Source organism: Garra rufa, chromosome 8, assembly GCF_049309525.1.
Source record: "Garra rufa chromosome 8, GarRuf1.0, whole genome shotgun sequence".
NCBI lineage: Eukaryota > Metazoa > Chordata > Actinopteri > Cypriniformes > Cyprinidae > Garra > Garra rufa.
Window position 1 is genome coordinate 39,910,469 of NC_133368.1, and position 20,591 is coordinate 39,931,059.

Consider the following 20,591-nt stretch of genomic DNA (forward strand, 5'->3'; position numbering starts at 1 on the left):
AGAAGCCCAACTCTTTACCTCCTTAATATACACCATACGCTCTAAAACTCGTTCTAGCTTGTGCCTTATGGATATTAGCATTTCCTCCTACTAGCGAAATATCCAGTTACATGAGATCGCTTAATTTGTTGACTCACCTGGCAGACCCACGCATGCATTTTTTATCGCCCGATCTCATATACACACAATTTAGCATGCAATAAGTACTGAAAGTGCATTGTTGTTTTTCCCGGTTCTTGACCACATATACAGATGCAGGTGGTGCATTAAGATACAACAAAGTGAGATAATTCAGGCAAACAAGAAGACAAGTGGCTTCTTTCAAAACAGCTGACATAACTCGTAGCTCACACACAGTCTCTAATAGCTAGATGAGTCAGACGTGAAGAGGGAATACAAGAAAAAAGCAAAAAACTAGCAACTGCACAGTCGTGTTTTCACGGGATAAAGGTTCTGTCATTATTTACTCACTCTCATGTCATTAGAAACCTGTGTGATGTGTTTTTGTGGAAACCAAAGATGTTTTGAAGAATGTTAATGCTGCTCTTTGACATACAGTGGAAGCGAATGGCAACTGGGGCAGTCAAGCTCCAAATAATGACAAAAAGCACCTTAAAGGTGACATATCATGAAAATCTGACTTTTTCCATGTTTAAGTGCTATAATCAGATGCCCAGTGTATCTACCAACCAAGAAAACAACATTTCTTATAATATTATCGCCACTTAATCTGCTTGTTTCCACCTACGGCACCACTATTTAGTTTTTGAAGATGACAACGTTGTACCAGTTCTAAAGCCATGGCAAAAATTTAGAGCAAAGCATGCTAACTGTTCTGTGATTGGCTGCACAGACGAGCACAGAACACTATTTAGAGTCCCAGCATCAAAGGAGACATGACTAATATAAACTTGCGATTTCTTTCTGTATTTTTGTAAATGATGTGTGATTTTAACATAAACTTGTGTGTATTTGACAGTTTAAGCGCAATAAGACATGGAATGGAACTTGGTTTAGTACTCACATGCATTGTGACAGCCTCTTTCTCTGTGTGCGCTCAAAAAACATATATTGGAAGTTTAAACTGATACAGTTGAGGTCAAAATGTTTCAGAATCTGCAAAATGTTTATTATTTTACCAAAATAAGAGAGATCATACAAAATGCATGTTATTGTTTATTTGGTACTGACCTGAATAAGATATTTCACATAAAAGATGTTTACATATAGTCCACGAGAGAAAATAACAGTTGAATTAAAAAAAAAAAAATGACCCTGTTCAAAAGTTTACACCCCCTTGATTCTTAATACTGTGTTGTTACCTGAATGATCCACATCTGTGTTGTTTTTGTTCAGTGATAGTTGTTCATGAGTACTTGTTTGTCCTGAGCAGTTAAACTGTCTGCTGTTCTTCAGAAAAATCCTTCAGGTCACAAATTCTTTGGTTTTCCAGCATTTCTTTCATGTATTTGAACCCTTTCCAACAATGACTATATGATTTTGAGATTCATCTTTTATACTGAGGACAACTGACAGAATCAGTTTCACAAAGAAAAGCCATGCATTAAGAGCCGGGGGTGAAAACTTTTTGAATTTGAAGATTAGCGTAAATTTAACTTATTTTGTCATCTGGGAAACGTAATTATCTTCTGTAGCATCTGAAGGGCTGTACTAAATGGAAAAAAAAAAAGATATTTATGCAAAATGTGCACATCTCCATTCTGTTCAAAAGTTTTCACCTCAGTTCTTAATGCATTGATTTTCCTTCTAAAGCATCAGTGAGCATTTGAACCTTCTGTAAAAGTTGCATATGAGTCGCTTCCCAGCAAGCAATAGTTGTCATTTCACCGTCTGGGTTAACTATAAACCCGATATAGTCCGGCTATGTGTAAACCACTTCCAGCCCAAATAACCTTGAATTTGGTTGCATGCCATATTTTGGCAAAATAACTAGTTAGATGTATGATATTCCATGCTGTAAGCAAACTCAGCAGCGTTTACAAGGTTTTATGGTTTAATTTTTTTAATTTTTAATTTTTTAATTGATGACTAGTCTAATATTGGGATATGTTTAGATGTCTATTAAATTTTCACTGACAGCCCAAATACAAACTTGTTTTAGCCTAGACGTCTGGGCTGTGTTTTCACGGCTAATAGATGCCTTTTAGACCAAAAATTGCTTGCTCAAAATCATACAGTAATTGTTGGAAAGGGTTCAAATACACACAAATGCTTTGTTCAGGAATATCTTATTCAGGTCAGTACAAAATAAACAATAACATGCATTTTGTATGATCCCTCTTGTTTTGGTAAAATAATTCACATTTTGCAGATTCTAAAAGGGGGGGGGGGGTGAAAACTTTTGACCTGAACTGTATGGCTTTAAAATGCATTTCAGCATGTATAATATAAATTTAATAATAAGTATAATATATTTCAGTCAACTTACATTAATTATAAAATATTTATTACTTGCTCTGAGTCATAGCTCTCAAATCTAATTAGTCTTTGTAATCTTATTAGTACATTTCGTTGGCAGTGAGTGGCCTTATTTCTGCCAAACACATTTATCTATTGTAGGTTATCCATGTTGTGTGCACCCAACAGACACTGACATGGTTCAAAATAAAGGTGACTTGATGGTTAAAACACGTCATCTGTGAAGTGCTAATTAAACACCACTGTTTGAAACCAATTTTTGCAGTTAAGTTTGAATATTTCTGTTGGTTGAAATTTAAAAAGCTGTGTGAACACTCCCTTTATTCAAGAAAAAAGTTAGATGGGTTGAAATTACATAAGGGTGAGTAAATATGCCACAGTGTTCGTTTTTAGACTGTGACTATAAACATCTATAATCAAATGTGAAAAAGCCCCAAGCAATCTGTCTCCTGTCATATTATCTATGTTTTTCTTATTCTTCTCTGTTTTTCTTGGCTTTTTTCCTGCTATCAATCTTCTCTCTTTCTCCTGTCTTATTCTAGTCTTCCACACCTGCCTCGGAGAGAAAGTGGGGTTTCCTTAATGTACCTGACTCAGATGCTGACACTGTGAGTGTTCAGTGTGTGTTTGAGTACAGATGTGTGTCTGTCTGTTGCTCTGTTCGCTTCAGTTTCTCTTTCTTGACTTTCTGTTCCATCGAAGAGACATGCATACACTTAAACACAAGCTTGTGAAAGATGCACACCCAAAGACTATCTTTTTGTACGCTCTCCAGACCAGCATCAACAGTATGATGAGCGTGTACAGTGAGACGGGGGACTATGGCAACGTGCGGGTTTCCGGGGAGATCCTGCTCAACATCTCTTACAGCTATAAAACAGGGGCACTCAACGTGCTCGTCCGCGAGTGCCGCTGCCTAGCAACCGGGGATGAGAGGAGACAGCGCACGGATGCGTAAGGCCACACACATACACACATATACCGCTATAGTCTCACTTTGAGCCCTGGCAGAGCATGTCTGCACTGCATGTATTTGGGATGTCAATTTATTAACATCGGATTTATCTCTAATAATTATTTTCTTACTTTAGAATTAATATTCTACTTTTTATGGTATTTAAAGTATTTAAAACAAATGATTTGATTATTTATTTTATTACTTTACTTAAATTCCGTCATTACTTACCCACAAACATCGTTATTTCAGTATTGTTTATATACTATAATAGTATTTTTTTAATAATTTGAATTAATATTTTAAGTACTTCTTTTTGTCATTTTTGTTTATTTTTGGGTGAACAACAGTAATGCAGTAATTGTAATTTTTTGAGTCAAATTCCTGAATATTTTTTGCTACAATATTTAGCATTTTTCCCAAATGAGGTCTAATAAAATTATTAGTTATTAGTTATTGTGAATTTTTATCTCACATCTCTGACTTTTTTCTTGCAATTGCGAGTTTGTATCTTGCAATTCAGATTTTCTTCTTACAAATTTGAGTTTGTATCTTGAAATTCTGACTTTTTTTCTCCCAAATGCGAGACTGTATCTAGGAATTCAGATATTTTTTCTCACAAATGCGAATTTGTATCCTGCAATTCTGACTTTTTTTCCCCGCAAGTTTGTAGCCTACAATTTAGATTTTTTTCTCACAAATGCGAAGACGTATCTTGCAATTCTGACTTTTTTCTGCAAATGCTAGTTTGTATCTTGCTATTTTCACTTTTTCTCACAAATGCCAGTTTGTATCTCGCAATTCAGACTTTTTTTTCACAAATTCAAGTTTGTATCTTGCAATTCTGACTTTTTTTCTAACAAATGTGGGATTGTATCTCGCAAATTTCAGTTTGTATCTTACAATTCTGATATTTTTTCTCACAAATGCGAATTTGTATCTCGCAAATCTGACTTTTTTTCTCGCAAATTTCAGTTTGTATCTTACAATTAAGATTTTTTTGTCTTGCAAATGTGAGTGTGTATCTCGCAATTCTGACTTATACACAAATTTAAGTTCGTATATCTTGCAATTCTGACTTTTTTTCTCGCAAATTCGAGTTTGTATCTTGCAATTCTGACTTTTTTTAATCACAAATTTGAGTTTGTATCTTGCAATTCTTTAAAGATTTTATCAGAATCCTCTGGAAGTCGCCAAATGCGAATTTGTATCCTGCAATTCTGACTTTTTTTAAGTCAGACTTTTTTAAGTTCGTATCTTGCAATTCTTTTTTCTCGCAAATTCGAGTTTGTATCTTGCAATTCTGACTTTTTTCTGCAAATGCTAGTTTGTATCTTGCTATTCTCACTTTTTCTCGCAAATGCCAGTTTGTATCTCGCAATTCAGACTTGCAATTCTGACTTTTTTTTCTAACAAATGCGAGATTGTATCTTGCAATTCTGACTTTTTTCTCACAAATTCGAGTTTGTATCTTGCAATTCTGACTTTTTTCTCACAAATTTGTGAGAAAAACAATTAATTTTACTTTTTTCTCACAAATTTGTGAGAAAAACAATTAATTTTACAATTAAGATTTTTTCTTGCAAATGCGAAGACGTATCTTGCAATTCTGATTTTTTTTTTTTTTTTGCAAATGCAAGTGTGTATCTCGCAATTCTGACTTATACACAAATTTACAGTGGTACAGTGGTAGAAACTGGCTTCCATAGTTCTAAATCGTCCTTGTTTAAGATAAAATCATATGTACCAAAGATTTTATCAGAATCCTGTTAAAGTTGTTAAATGGTACAGAAATGTACCTCCAATATCCACATGTTCTCATCTAAATAAATTACAAAATAAATTCTAAATAAAAATAAGCCAACACTTTCTGGTTTCTTTTGTTAAAAAAGAAACAATTGGGGAAAAAAGGAAACATGATTAAACTCAATAAGTGTGAGATTAAACACAAATTATTGACAATGAAGTATTTTATCCCTTGCCTGCTCTAGATTTATAACATTACTTCTCAGAAGTTGTTTATTTGCCGCCTAAGATATGACTTTAGTATCAATACCAAGGTGTCAGAGGCTGATATGTTTTGTGATGTGTTTACAGCTATGTTAAAACATATCTCATGCCAGACAAGTCCCGTCAAAGCAAGAGGAAAACCAGCATCAAAAGCAACACCACTAACCCAGTGTTCAATGAAAACCTGAGGGTAAGAGGATGTTCTTGCCTGCCTTACAAGGTTTTGTATTGAGATTGATGAGATATTGCAAATGATAAAGGTGCTTATCTGTCTCTGTTTCTTTGGATAGTACGTGGTCAGTCACTCTCAGCTGGAGACACGCACACTGCAGGTTTCTGTGTGGCATCATGATCGTTTTGGACACAACAACTTCCTGGGGGAGACCGAGCTGACCTTCGACTCCTGGGAGTTTGATACACAAATAGAGGAGTGGTTCGCTCTACAACCCAGGGTGAGCTGAGCATTTACACACATACACACATACAAACAAAAACTGTGAGAGATAAAGAGGAATGTGTTGACATGGATAAGTGTGATACTGAAATGTGTGTGTTTGTGTCAGAACGAGTCTTATGTGGACTCAGTGATGCACTACAAAGGGGAACTGACAGTGGTTTTGAAGTACATTCCTGCAGAGAGAAATGTCTCCCTGCCTCTGGACCAAGTGCAAGGTATGATTTAGAATTAGAAATTACATAATTTCTCCACCTTTTATTAATCCAGAATTAAAAATGTCTCACCCTCATTTCATTCCAAAACCTTCACTCATCTTTTGGACACAAGTTAAGATATAATTGATGAAATCCAAGAGCTTCCTGAACCTTCATAGACATCAACGCAACTGACATGTTCAAGACTCAGAAAGGTAGTAAGAACATTGTTAAAATACTCCATGTGACATCAGTGGTTCAGGGGCTGTCTATGCAGAGTCAGAAAGCTCTTGGATTTCATCAAAAATATCTTAATTTGTATTCTGAAGATGGTCATACGGTTTTGGAACAACATGAGGGTGAGTAATTAATGACAGAACTTTAATTTTTGGGTGAACTCTCCCTTTAAAACATATCACTTATATTTAATATTTTTTTAATTATTAAATCACTTTGTTTTAAACACCTTAAATACCAAAGTAGGATGTGTAACTCAAATAAATAAATAAAATCAAATAAAAGGATTTTGTCTAAATTTACACTTATGCAAAACATTTAATTTCTCAGTAAAAAAAGGATTTCTAAAAGGAAAGAAGAAGACCATCACTCTCCCTAAAGGAGGAATGGTGGAGCTGCTGGTTAAGGAGGCAAAAAACCTGACAGCTGTCAAAGGAGGGTCGTCTGACCCGTTTGTGAAAGGGTGAGTTGATTTCTTCCAATTTCTCCTCCTTAGTACACTTTGTAAACTCTCACTCCCACTCCTTACACTTCGCAAACACACTCTTACACTCCTTTCCTTCTTGCGTATCAGATACCTGCTGCCTGATGACAAGAAAAGCACAAAGCACAAGACTGCCGTGGTCAAGCGCACTGTAAATCCACGCTGGAATCACACCTTCACATATTGCGGCCTGCAGCACAGCGATTTGGACAGCGTGTGTCTGGAGCTGACAGTGTGGGACAAAGAACCGCTCGTCAGCAACGTCTTCCTGGGTGGTGTGCGGCTCGGGGCAGGGACAGGTGAGTTTTTCTTTAGATCAGCCTTTTTTTGGTTCAGTCTTTAACTTTGTGTAAGGTCAATTAGAAATCCAGAGTATGTTTTTTAACCTTTGCATACATGCCATAGTCAGCTTTTTCAATTTTAGTTTTAGTAATTTCATTTTATCTTTTTGTTCATTTAAATTTTTTTTTTTACAATTCTATATTGCTTTCGTTATTATTTTATTTTAGTTTTTATTCTTTTTTTATATTTCTATATGTGACCTTGGAGCACAAAACCAGTCATAAGGGTAATTAAAAAAAAATCTGAATAAATAAGCTTTCCATTGATGTATGGTTTGTTAGGATAGGACAATATTTGGCCGTGATATAACTATTTGAAAATCTTGAATCTGAGGGTGCAAAAAATTAAATCATTGAGAAAATCGTCTTTAAAGTTGTCCAAATGAAGTTCTTAGCAATGCACATTACTAATCAAAAATTAAGTTTTAATATATTTAAGGGTAGGAAATGTACTAAATATCTTCATAAAACATGCATTTATTTTTATTTTATTATTTAGTCATTTTTAATTCAATTTTAGTCTATTTATTTCTAATTTTTTAATGTTGTTCTTCTAAAATTTAGATTTTTTTTAATCTCCTGTTTATTTAAATTACTACAAACATTTTTAATAGTATTGTGGCCAGACTTGTGCAAGTGCAAACCCTCTTTTGGCGTTAAAAAAGTACTGTCAGGATTTTCTGACAAAATTAAACATTAATAATGAAAACACAAGGATACAGTTGTTTTTGCGACTGACCTTATTACATTTGCATTTTTCAGATGCAAAATTTATGGGAGGAGAGTGTCAAAATTCAGTTACACAAAATACAAAATAAGTTCTCACAGGAATAGCATAGTCAAACTTGTTTTATTTTTATATTTAGGTCATCTGCTTCTTTATGACAGCTTGCTATCCCTGCTGGACTCTAGGGCTGTGCAATATATAGAAATTAACAAAATATCGCAAATGTACATATCACTACAGCTTGCAATATTTGGGGCCATGAACAAAAGACAGAGAAAATCACTTACTGCTCTAGCCAAGATAATGTCTAGGTTACGTAGGTAACCCTCGTTCCCTGAAGGAGGGAACGGAGACGTTACATGGGAATTCGCTTAGAATCCAATCATATCTGAGCCTTATACAAAAGGCCAATGAAAATTGGCGAGTGGCATTTGCATGATGCGCCACGCCCCGTACATACGGGTATAAATAGCGACGTCATGCGCCAGTCAGACAGGTTCTTCGCTGAGGAGCCGGGTTGAGCCGGCGTCAGCGCGACGACAGGGACGTGGCAGGGGATGTAACGTCTCCGTTCCCTCCTTCAGGGAACGAGGGTTACCTACGTAACCTAGACGTTCCCCTTCAGTCGAATCACTTCGACGTTACATGGGAACTGACCCTATGGAACAAGCCACGTCCCTGCGCCGCGTTACGCAACGACCACGTGCCGGCAGGCGGACGTGTCAACAGGCGGACGTTAACGTAACCTTCCCAACGCCCTGGGGCCCGAGAAGGGGGGTCCCCAGGGATGCCAGAAACTGAAGCAGGGGTTGGGGGGGCGGAGACATGAATTCTGTCCATGTGAAAATAAGAAATTCAATATATCCATAAGGGGTTTAGGGATATACGAGGAAAACAGAGGCCTTCTGGTTGACCCCTGGAAAATATATGGAAAAGATAGCCACGGCCTGCGGGGCGAAGGAGACCCGGCAGGAGCACAGTCAAGAGCTACTCCGCATCTAGCCCAGACTGCGGGGCATGGAGGACCCAGGTTCGCCGGAGGGAACATACTGGGAGATGGCGCACGGATCCACGAGGGAAATGGCGCAGCAAGCCGACACTAGCCGTCCTCTCAGTCACCTGTCAGAACTCGGGAGGAAACGGCCTCTAAGCGAAGGTTGTAAAACCTGGCGAAGGTATTCGGTGTCGCCCAGCCGGCAGCTCTGCAGATGTCCGCTAATGAGGCGCCATGTGCCAACGCATAGGAAGATGCAACACTCCGTGTGGAGTGGGCATGCAAACCTAAGGGGCAAGGCTCTCCCTGATATAAGTAGGACACGGAGATATGGCTTCTACCACCCAATGCGCCAACCTCTGCTTGGAGACAGCATTTCCTTTCTGCTGACCTCCGAAGCAGACAAAGAGCTGCTCAGTGCGTCTGAAGTGCCGAGTGCGGTCTACGTAAGTGCGCAGAGCACGGACTGGACACAACGATGCTATAGCTGGGTCTGCCTCCTCCAAGGGCAGAGCTTGCAGGTTCACCACCTGATCGCGGAAAGGCGTGGTGGGAACCTTGGGCACATAACCGGGCCGGGGTCTCAGGATGACGTGAGAATCGCCGGGCCCGAACTCAAGGCACGCTTCGTCGACAGAGAAAGCTTGTAGATCCCCCACCCTCTTGATGGAGGCCAACGCGGTCAGGAGCGCTGTCTTTAAAGACAGAAATTTAAGCTCAACTGAGGCGAGGGGCTCAAAGGGAGGTCCCCGCAGGCCCTGGAGGGCGACGGAGAGGTCCCAAGAGGGTACGAGGCGCGGTCTGGGAGGGTTAATCCTCCTAGCGCCTCTGAGGAATCTCACGACCAGAGGGTGCTTACCTAGGGATGATCCATCCACTGCATCGTGATGTGCGGCGATAGCGGCAACATACACTTTGAGAGTCGAAGGGGACAGCCTGCGCTCCAACTTCTCTTGCAGGAAGGAAAGCACTACTGCAATCGTGCATCTCTGTGGGTCTTGTCCTCGTGAGGAACACCAGTCGACGAACAGACCCCACCTCAGTGCGTACGCCTGCCTTGTAGAGGGGGCTCGGGACTGAGTGATGGTCTCTATCACGGCCTGAGGAAGGCCGGCGAGGTCTGTAGCGTCCCGTCCAGGAGCCAGACGTGCAGGTTCCATAGATCGGGACGCGGGTGCCAGATTGTGCCCATCCCCTGAGAAAGAAGGTCCTTCCTCAAAGGGATTTTCCAGGGAGGGGCTGCCGCGAGGGAAATGAGTTCTGGGAACCAGGTCCTGGCAGGCCAGTATGGGGCGACCAGGAGAACCTGCTCCTCGTCCTCCCTGATCTTGCACAGGGTCTGTGCAAGGAGGCTCACTGGGGGAAAGGCGTACTTGGGCCCCGGAGGCCAGCTGTGAGCCAGAGCGTCCCTGCCGAGGGATACCTCGCTGAGGGAGAAGAACTGCTGGCAGTGGGAGGATTCGGGGGAGGCAAACAGATCTATCTGGGCCTCCCCGAAATGGCTCCAAATCAGCTGGACAGTCTCGGGGTGGAGTCGCCATTCTCCAGGGAGGGTGGACTGCCGTGAGAGCTGATCGGCTGCACGGTTGAGTTCCCCCGGAATGTGAATGGCTCGTAGCGATCTCAGCCACGTTTGACTCCAGAGGAGCAGACGGCGGGCGAGTTGTGACAAGCGACGGGAGCGGAGGCCGCCCTGGCGGTTGATGTAGGCCACAGTCGCAGTGCTGTCGGTACGCACAAGCACGTGCTTCTGACGCAACGTCGGTCGGAAGCGACGAAGGGCCAGAAGCACAGCCAGCAACTCGAGGCAATTGATGTGCCACTGCAGTCGAGGTCCTGTCCAGGAGCCCGAAGCTGCTTGTCCGTTGCACACAGCACCCCAACCCGTGGTGGAGGCATCCGTGTAAACCACGATGTGCCTGGACACCTGCCCCAGGGGTACTCCGGCCTGGAGAAAGGCAGGGTCTGACCACGGGCTGAATAGGCGGCGACACTGCGGGGAAACGCCAATCCGGAGTGTGCCACGGTGCCATGCCCGTCTCTGGACTCGGTCGTGTAGCCAGTGCTGAAGTGGTCTCATATGAAGCAAGCCCAGCGGCGTGACCACGGCTGCAGCTGCCATATGCCCCAGGAGCCTCTGAAAAGTTTTTAGAGGAACCGCTGTCTTGTGTCTGAATAACTCTAGACATCTGAGCACCGACTGAGCGCGCTCGTTGGTGAGGCGGGCTGTCATGGACACCGAGTCCAGCTCCACACCGAGAAAAGAGATCCTCTGCACTGGGGAGAGTTTGCTCTTTTCTCGGTTGACCTGAAGGCCCAGACGGCTGAGGTGCTGAAGCACCAGGTCCCTCTGGTCGCATAGTGCCTCTCGAGAGTGGGCTAGCAGAAGCCAATCGTCGAGATAGTTGAGGATGCGGAAACCTGACAGCCAAAGAGGGGCCAGGGCCGCTTCCGCAACTTTGGTGAAAACGCGAGGAGAGAGGGACAGGCCGAATGGGAGAACTTTGTACTGGTATGCTCGACCCTCGAACGCAAACCGAAGAAAGGGCCTGTGGCGAGGAAGAATCGAGACATGAAAGTACGCGTCCTTCAGGTCGATGGCTGCAAACCAATCCTGGGGACGAATGCATGAGAGCATGCGCTTCGTCGTAAGCATCTTGAACGGCAGCCTGAGAAGGGACCGATTCAGGACTCTGAGATCCAGGATGGGTCTTAACCCACCACTCTTTTTGGGCACGATGAAGTAGGGACTGTAAAACCCTGACCTCATCTCGGCTGGAGGGACAAGCTCGATCGCATCCTTCGCCAGTAGGACTGCGACCTCTGCACGCAGGACAGCGGCGTGGGTGTCTGAGTGGACACGGGTGTGAAGGACACCTCTGTACCTGGGCGGAGCTTTGGCGAACTGAATCGCATAGCCGAGACGTACCGTCCGTATCAACCACCGCGAGGGGCTGGGAAGCTGAAGCCAGGCTCCCAAGCGCCTCGACAGGGGTGTCAAGGGAACGTTGACCGACGTGACCGTGGTGGGGCAGCCTGGGGGGGGAACAGGGAGGGGAGACAAGCTGCTCTGAGCAGGGCCTACCTTCTTCCCAGGTTCCCGCGCTGGCGACAGACAGCTCCGTATCCGGCTCCGAGAGGGCATCCTGGTGCCGCCCGGAACGGGAACACGGGGCCGAGGCCCCGGAGGTGAAGGAAATTGCTCTTTTATTGAAGTTGTGGCAGCGTTAAAGTGCACAACAACCCCCGGCCCTCCACCGGGAGCGGGGACGTAGATGTTCTCGTCCCCTGAAGAACAAACTTCTCCACCTCCGGGTTGCCCGCGTCAGGGACGTTTCGCGGCTCTTTTGCGGGTGTTCTTTGCAGGTCCCTGAGAGACGGGCGGCGCCCCGGCGACGAGCGGAGGGAGGCTGAGCCACCGGCGGCGGGATGGGTTTGGACTCGCGGCGGGGCAGGATGTGTTGGATGGCCTCCCTCTGCTTCTGGACTGCCGAGAACTGCTGGGCAAAGTCCTCGACAGTGTCGACGAACAGGCCACTCTGGGAGATAGGAGCGTCAAGAAAGCGAGCCTTGTCGACGTCTGCCATCTGGGCCAGAGTGAGCCATAGGTGGCGCTCCTGGACCACGGCTGTGGACATCACCTGACCAAGGGAACGCGCCGTGACCTTCGTTGCCCATAGGGCGAAGTCGGTGGCGGCGCGGAGTTCTTCCATAGCCCCCTGGTCGGGACCACCCTCGTGCAGCTGTTTCAGGGCCTGGGCCTGATATACTTGAAGGATCGCCATAGCATGCAGGGCGGTGGCGGCCTGTCCAGCGGCGTGGTAAACGCGGCCCGCAAGAGCGGACGAGCGCTCGCACGCCCTGGACGGGAGATGCGGACGATCCCTCCAGGTGGCAGCGCCGCGTGGGCACAAGTGCACCGCCACAGCGCGCTCAACCCGGGGAGGGGAGAGGAGCTGGGGCGGGGCCGTGATGAAAAAGGGGCCCGCCAGGATCTTGTCAGCTCCTCGTGCACCTCCGGGAAGAATGGGACCGAGGGAGGGCGAGGTGGAGCCGCGGGGGCCCTCCCCAGGAACCAATCATCCAGCCTAGAAGGATCGGCCGGGGGCGCCTGGGGCACCTCCAAACCGATCCCCCTGGCGGCCCGGAGAAGCATAGTCGACAGCTCGGCGTCCACCTCAGACGGAGCGGCCACCTCTGCAGGGGGTCGCGCCGCCGAAGCGTCCGCCTCACCGACCGACTCTCCCTCTGATGCTGCGGTCGACATCTCATCCTCTGCAGGAGCACCGAAGGAGACGCTCAGCCCGCTGGGCGGGGAAGCGTACTGCTCCAGGAACTCGACGGGACCATGCTGTGTGACAGAAGACCGCAGGGCTTTCTGGGCCGGCGGTGCGTTCTGCACGGTGACTGTTAAGTCCCCCCCGCGTCTCGCCGCGGTGGCCGAAAAGCATTGGCGGCTTAACGACGGACCGCGGGAGGAAGACGGGGGGAGCCGCCTCGCGAACGAGCGGCGGGACTTCAGCATGGTCATGGTCATGCATTCGCAATGAATGCATTCACCATCCATGAACGCTGCCTCAGCGTGCTCACTCCCCAAACACGTGAGGCAGTGATCATGTCCGTCCGCAGGAGGGAGGAAACTACCGCATCCTGAAGCGCACGGCCGAAAAGCCATTCTGAAAAGAACGTCTTTTTCAGCCGTGAGAAATTGCTCTTTTAGCTCCTGGTCTGCCCAGGGAAAAAGCCGCGGGGCGGCTGTGCACTCAACGGGACTCTCTCGCTGGTAAGCAGTGCGGCTGTAATGGCCGTGAAAACGGCAGCCCGCAGGAGATCGCTGACGGCTGCCAAGGATAAGCTCTTTTAGTTTCACTTTTGCAGCACGTCAGGAGAGAGAGCAGGAACTCTTTTGAAGAACTCTTGAAGATTTCTAGATGTCTCACAGAGAGAAACAGCAGGCTCAACATCAGAAAGGATCTGAAGCGAAGAAGCTGTCTGACTGGCGCATGACGTCGCTATTTATACCCGTATGTACGGGGCGTGGCGCGTCATGCAAATGCCACTCGCCAATTTTCATTGGCCTTTTGTATAAGGCTCAGATATGATTGGATTCTAAGCGAATTCCCATGTAACGTCGAAGTGATTCGACTGAAGGGGAACTTTTGTAGCTTAAATAAGAATCAGTGCATATTACATTTATAGAGTGAAGACAAAGCAGTGTTTTATTTTTCCTTTTCGTTATTCAGTTCCTAAATTGATGTTAAAACTATTACACTAATGTTAAAATGAAATTTTTATGTAATGCTAGAGTAAAACACTACCGTTCACTTTCGGAAGTTGTTGTAGGGGTGCTTTCTTCTGACACAAAGTGAAACATGTATGCTAGTTAAATTAGAATCAGAATCAGAATGAGCTTCATTCGCCAAGTGTGCGCAATCACAAGGAATTTGTTGTGATTTTACAGGAGCTCTTGATACCTACATACATACAATTATTATTATTATATAATTATTTAATAAGTTATCGCATATTACATTTTTCTTCCATATCGAAGGACCCTACTGGATTCTGATAATTATACATTTTTAAATTATATTTTCCACATTAGTAGGACAGATTTGTATATAATGCTTTTACTGTTAAATCTTTACTGTTCTCTGACTCTAATTAAAATAATCATTCAGTCCTAAATGTTCTTGAATACAATTTCCACTGTAATGTTCTTTCCAAACGTCTCCTTAATCAATCATCAATGATGCATGAAGCTCTACTTTGTGCAGCACATTTTGTATTCATGCTAAGCTAATTTACTGTTACAAATATGTTTTATTCATATCTTCACTCACTGATGATCAAATCATTTGTTTTCACATTGATTCTCTACTTTTGCCATATTTTTAATTAGTAATGTTACTAAAGGTTTCTTGCATTAAAATCAGTTTTAAAGACTAATTTCCACTCTATTTAGCCCTTTAATGAAACTGTTTTTGCAACTGTACCTTCTATAAATAATAAGACTTCTATTAATAATGAAATGATCTGAATTTTGCTGTGAACTTGGGAAGTAGTTTGTGTTCCAAATGTGTATATAGTACACTACCAGTCAAAAGTTTTTGAACAGTAAGATTTTGGATGTTTTTTTTTTTTTAAGAAATCTATTCTGCTCACCTAGTCTGAATTTATTTGATCCAAAGTATAGCAAAAATAGTTTTACTATTTAAAATAACTTTTTAAATATTTCAAATAACATTTTAAAAGGTAATTTATTCCTATGATTTCAAAGCTGAATCATTACTCCAGTCACATGATCCTTCAGAAATCGTTCTATCCTAGCTTTTGAATGTTATAGTGTATAATGTTACAACATCTTTTTATTTCAGATAAATGCTGATGTTTGGATGTTTCTATTAAAGTATCCTGAAAAAAATGTACTCAACTGTTTTAAACATTGATAATAATAAAAAAATAAAAAAAATGTTTCTTCACTGACACTGAAGACTGGAGACTGATGTTGAAAATTTAGCTTTGATCACAGGAATAAATTACATTTTAAAATATATTAAAAAATACAAAATGGTTATTTTAAATGGTAAAAATATTTCAAAATTTTATTTTTTTGCTGTATTTTGGATCAAATAAATGCAGGCTTGGTAAACAGAAAAGACTTCTTTAAAAAAACATTAAAATCTTGCTGTTCAAAATTTTTTGACTGGTAGTGTATATTGAGTTCTGTGTTTATTCCAAATATTTCAGTATTTCTAGTTCAAATGAATGCTTTTCTTCTGAACTTTCTGTTGATGAGGGAATCCTGAGAAAAGATCATGGTTTCCATAAAAATATTGAGCAGCGCAACCATTTCCAACACTGATAATATAAAGTCAAATTAATATATTAGAATGATTTCTGAAGGATCATGTGACACTAAAAAATGAAGTAAATGCTGCTGAAGAATTGGCTTTGCTATCACAGGAATAAATATCATTTTAAAATATAAAAAATATAAAAATATGTAACAATAATTACTGTTTTACTCTATTTTTTAATCAAATAAATGCAGGCTTGGTGAGCACTTCCTTAAAAAAACACTAAAAAACTTAACAACTAGAGTATTCATTCATTCATCCATCCATTTCTGCATGTAATCCATCTCCAAAAATGTTTTAGGAAACCATTCATTGCAAAAACCATTATGTTTATGCATGTTTTGTTTTGTAAAAAAACGTTTCAAAATAGCCTAAAGACAGTCCTTTGTTGCAATTTTCATTTTGAATATTTCTCTGTAATACACTAAATGGGCTCTTTGGTGTGAATTACACCCAAACAGCCAAAAGAAAATGACCTCGCTAGCTAAAATAAATATATTTAAATTCTTTAAACGACTGAAATGTTTCCCCTGCGCGTTTGATTGAATCAGCACGGCTACGATTTCTTCTCGTTTTGATCTTGCATTCAGAGCAGTTAACTGACCTGTTTGTGACCTGCAGGTCTGAGTTATGGAAAAGAAGTAGATTGGAACGATGCCTACGGGGAGGAACAGCGACTATGGCAACGCATGATTGACAACCCTGAGGTCCCGCAAGAGTGCACACTGATGCTGCGATCCAGCATGGCCAAGAGGAAAGCATAGAGAGAGAAAAAGGGAGATTTTCCCTGGCAATACTCATCAAATCTGATCACCTCTAGACACTTTAAAGTGCTCTTTATGTTCTTCGCCAGTACTCACACTACACAGATTCTCATTCCAATATGCATAGGCACTCTAAATTCTCAAAATCATACATATATAAACACAGACACGCCTCTAAGGTCCTGTTTACACCTGATATTAAGATCCATCTTGGCTGAGACCGATTGGCATTTACACCAAATGTTACCATGTTTCATAAATGTGTCTCTTGCAACCACTTGGGATCAGATTTCATAGAAAAGAAACAGATTTTATGACTACATGCATAATTTATGTCAGCACAGTACTGCATGTTGATAAAGCTTAAAAAAAGTAAAAATAGTACAAAGTCTCCCCCAAGTACATTTAAATTTTAATCTAAGTGCAGACAGAGTTTCAAACTGCATTCACAATTATTTTAGTCAAGTACTGTTTTAAGCGCCCTTCTGAAGTTTTAATTGGATGGTTAATTTTAAAGCTACTTTTCTGCCACAGTGCATAAGTAAGGGATAATGTACAGGCAGCCGGTAGTTATCGCAGAAATAAGCCCCGACAGTGTGATCAGGACCCGACGCGAAGCGGAGGGTCTTGTATCACACTGAAGGGGCTTATTTCTGCGATAACTACCGGCTGCCTGTACATTATCCCGCTTATTACACGGCTACTTGCCACATAAGGAAAAAAAATGGACATGAATATGAATTTGAAACCTTTTATTGGTATATTTGTTTTAAATTAAAATTTTTATCCTTCCGCGAAACGATATAGTACCACGTGACTAACATTCAAACTATGTACGTTAGTAAGACAATTTAAATAGATTAATGTCGAAATTTTCCACTGTTAATTGTGGTTGTCCAGTGTTTGTCACAAGATGGCGCCAAACGGTAATCTTTGTTGGCACGGAGGGATTTTAAACATACAAGTAGTACCGGCTATGCGTTATTACTTTGGAGCGGTGATTATTTGAAAAGAACCAGAGCCATATAAAAAGAACGAACCTGCAAATGTCTCAACTGACCAATCAGAATCAAGCATTCCAAAGAGCCGTGTAATAATGGGCAATGACCTGTCTTCATTTACCACCAGGTATAATGTTGCGACACACTACACTCCAACCTTGGTGTGATTAACGTTATATTTTAAACCAAACGGTCTGTGAATGGCACATGAGGACTATTTCAAAAGAGCACAGTGAACATTATCAACAATCAAAGGTCACATATTTCCTAAAGAACAAAGCACAAAGCACTTCCTCCAAACATACACACACAAAAAATAAAAATAAATTCAATTTGCACAGATAGCACCTGCATATAACGCTTGCACAAATGAGAACAATGTACTGGATGTGATTCATTCTTTGAGCACATTTTTATAGACATGCACAAAAAAATGTTATGAAAGTTATGTCAGATCTGTTACATTCGCATAAATTTGGCTTAAGAGAGACTGATGCTGACTGTTAAGTTTCAGAGCTAGTTTTACCACAGTTTTAATGTAAAAACAGATGTGTGGTGTAAAAAAAAAGAATAGCTGGGGTCAACGTGATTCACTGCATTGAACTAGATTTACAATTCCTTCCAAAAAATTCCAATGTTTTTGATAAAATGATAGTTGTAAAGTAAAATGTAGAGTAGACATAGTGGAAGATTAGAGTTCTTTGAGACAAGTTACTAGCATGCAAATAATACATTGACATCATTGCTATCAGGTAGATTCCTCATCTATCACACAGATATCACCCCACTCCAAAGGAAACAAAATATATATAATATAGTATAATATATAATACTAATCAAAACCAAAAATACAAAGAAGACCTAAGACCTAAATGATCTGTAAGTAATTTGAATAGAAAAAAAAAAAGATTGTAATACAGAAAAGGACCATTAAAACACTTATATGCACACATATTGCATAAGCACAACACTTAGAGCCCCTATATTGAGTTTTGAGTATAATAGTTAAAAAGATAAAAATTTAAATTCTATCCTTATTACTCACCCTAATGTCGTTCCAAGTCCACAAGACCTTCATTTATCTTCGGAACACAAATGAAGATATTTTTAATGAAATCCAAGAGCTTTCTGATCCTGCATAGACAGCAAAACAACTGAAACGTTCAAGGCTCGGAAAGGTAGTAAGGACATCATTAAAATAGTCCATGTGACATCAGTGGTTCAACATTAATTTAACCCTTGAATGCATACCTCGGGTCTTTAGTGACACGGGGCGTCATTTACTACCCTCACCCTCCATTTTTTTAAGTTTGGCATCAGCTTTCTTAGTATTCCTCAATCTATTTATTATGAATAATAAAACAAGAAAAAAAAATATATATATAAAAGAATGTCTGTTTTCTGATATATTTTTGTAAAATGTATATAGGATCGCTAGAGACCTGAGGTGTGTAATAGTTTAAGTGTATTTTTCGTGCGCAAAAATATGTAAATATCTGATGATTCAATACGTGCAATTCACATTTAGTCCTTTAGGCACTGTTCGATAGACAATAATGATGTGATGTTTCACTCATAACTATTGCAGGCATGAAACAAAAGAATATCATCAGCAACATTTGAATTGATTTGAATGGCTTAACTGCAGAGCAATTACGCAATAAATTAAGCTGCCAGCGATTAAAATAATGATTTTGAAGTAATTGAAAACGATAGTTTTGCGAATATGATGGAGATCACGAATATGAGCCAGATGCTGAATGTACTGTGGAAGTGCGCTCTGATGATGACGGCGATGGTAAAATCATCCGCTCAAACTAAACACTTCTAAGTTTCAAAAGGTACACAAAATATTTTAATCTTCTGTAATGGTTCTTAAAATATCAAGAGGGTTTTTTTGCTATAGCAGCAGTTAGAGATCCATCCATGCTTGATATATATGTCTGTGTCGCTAAAGACCCGAATATGTAATAGTGATTGGCAAAACAGTCATGCATTTAATGGTTAATAAAGCTACAAAAATACTTTTTTGCGCGCAAAGAAAACAAAAATAACACATTGTGGTACTGTCGTAAACGTGTGTCAAAGACTGACATGGACGAGAAGAAATGGTTAAATAAAGTCATTCTTTTTGTTTTCTTTGCACACTAAAAGTATCCTTGTAGCTTCATTAAATTAAGGTTGAACCACTGATGTCACATGGACTATTTTAAAGATTTCCTTACTACCTTTCTGGGCCTTGAATGTGTCAGTTGCTGTCTATGCAGGGTCAGAAAGCTCTTGGATTCATCAAAAATATTTTAATTTGTGTTTTGAAGATGAACGACGGTCTTACAGCAGGAGTTCTCAACTCTGGCCCTTGAGGTCCATTTTCCTGCAGAGTTTAGCTCCAACCCTAATCAAACACACCTGAACAAGCTAATCAAGCTCTTCATCATTACTAGAAAGCTACAGGCAGGTGAGTTTGATCAAGGTTGGAGGTAAACTCTGCAGGAAAGTGGACCTCGAGGGCCAGAGTTGAGAACCTCTGTCTTAGAGGTTTGGAATAATTAATGACAGAATTTAAATTTTTGGTTGAACTATTCCTTTAATTCACCAGTTGATCCTTTTGAGCCGTCATGTCACTGTGAGGTCTCCATTAATAATTTGTGCACCCCCTTTATACCCCTAATACTGTTGTTAGCATCAGTCAAGTGAATAGACCTTATAGACAATTTGCTGTATAATAAATTGAGAGATTTTGTGGCATGTATAAGGCTCAGTGTTTGACATCCAAGTGTTACCATGTCTAATACTGTCTGAAGCTGTTTGATTCACAGCATGTTCGGTGTATGTGTGCTGTTTTTTCAATCTCTCATCAGGAAGACAGTGTTTAGGACTGTTCTGTACTGTACTTTATCATCTTCAGAAAGAGAATAAACTATTATTAAACAACTGTTGCGTAGCCATTTCTCTTTTTCCCCACGTCTTAATCATGTTCTGCAGTTTTCTGCATTTCTTGCTTTCTACACACACACATGCTCACCATGGCTGCATTTGTTTGGTTAAAAGTACAGTAAAATATTGTGCAATATTATTACAATATAAAATTATTTTTTTGTTTTAGTCTATTTTAAAATATTATCTCT

General features: G+C 41.3%; 1 protein-coding gene across 1 annotated transcript in view; it reads left to right on the forward strand.

Annotated features, from left to right (window-relative positions):
- The window catches only part of sytl5 (synaptotagmin-like 5), a 37,163-nt gene extending 20,037 nt beyond the window's left edge, over nucleotides 1-17,126 (forward strand). Inside the window, exons 10-17 of the mRNA XM_073846315.1 lie at nucleotides 2,982-3,047; nucleotides 3,215-3,393; nucleotides 5,492-5,594; nucleotides 5,695-5,856; nucleotides 5,968-6,076; nucleotides 6,623-6,755; nucleotides 6,867-7,075; nucleotides 16,320-17,126. Of these exons, the coding sequence (XP_073702416.1) occupies nucleotides 2,982-3,047; nucleotides 3,215-3,393; nucleotides 5,492-5,594; nucleotides 5,695-5,856; nucleotides 5,968-6,076; nucleotides 6,623-6,755; nucleotides 6,867-7,075; nucleotides 16,320-16,462 (1,104 nt within the window). The 3' untranslated portion in view covers nucleotides 16,463-17,126. The remainder of the gene's footprint in view (nucleotides 1-2,981; nucleotides 3,048-3,214; nucleotides 3,394-5,491; nucleotides 5,595-5,694; nucleotides 5,857-5,967; nucleotides 6,077-6,622; nucleotides 6,756-6,866; nucleotides 7,076-16,319) is intronic.
- The last annotated feature ends 3,465 nt before the right edge of the window (nucleotides 17,127-20,591 follow it).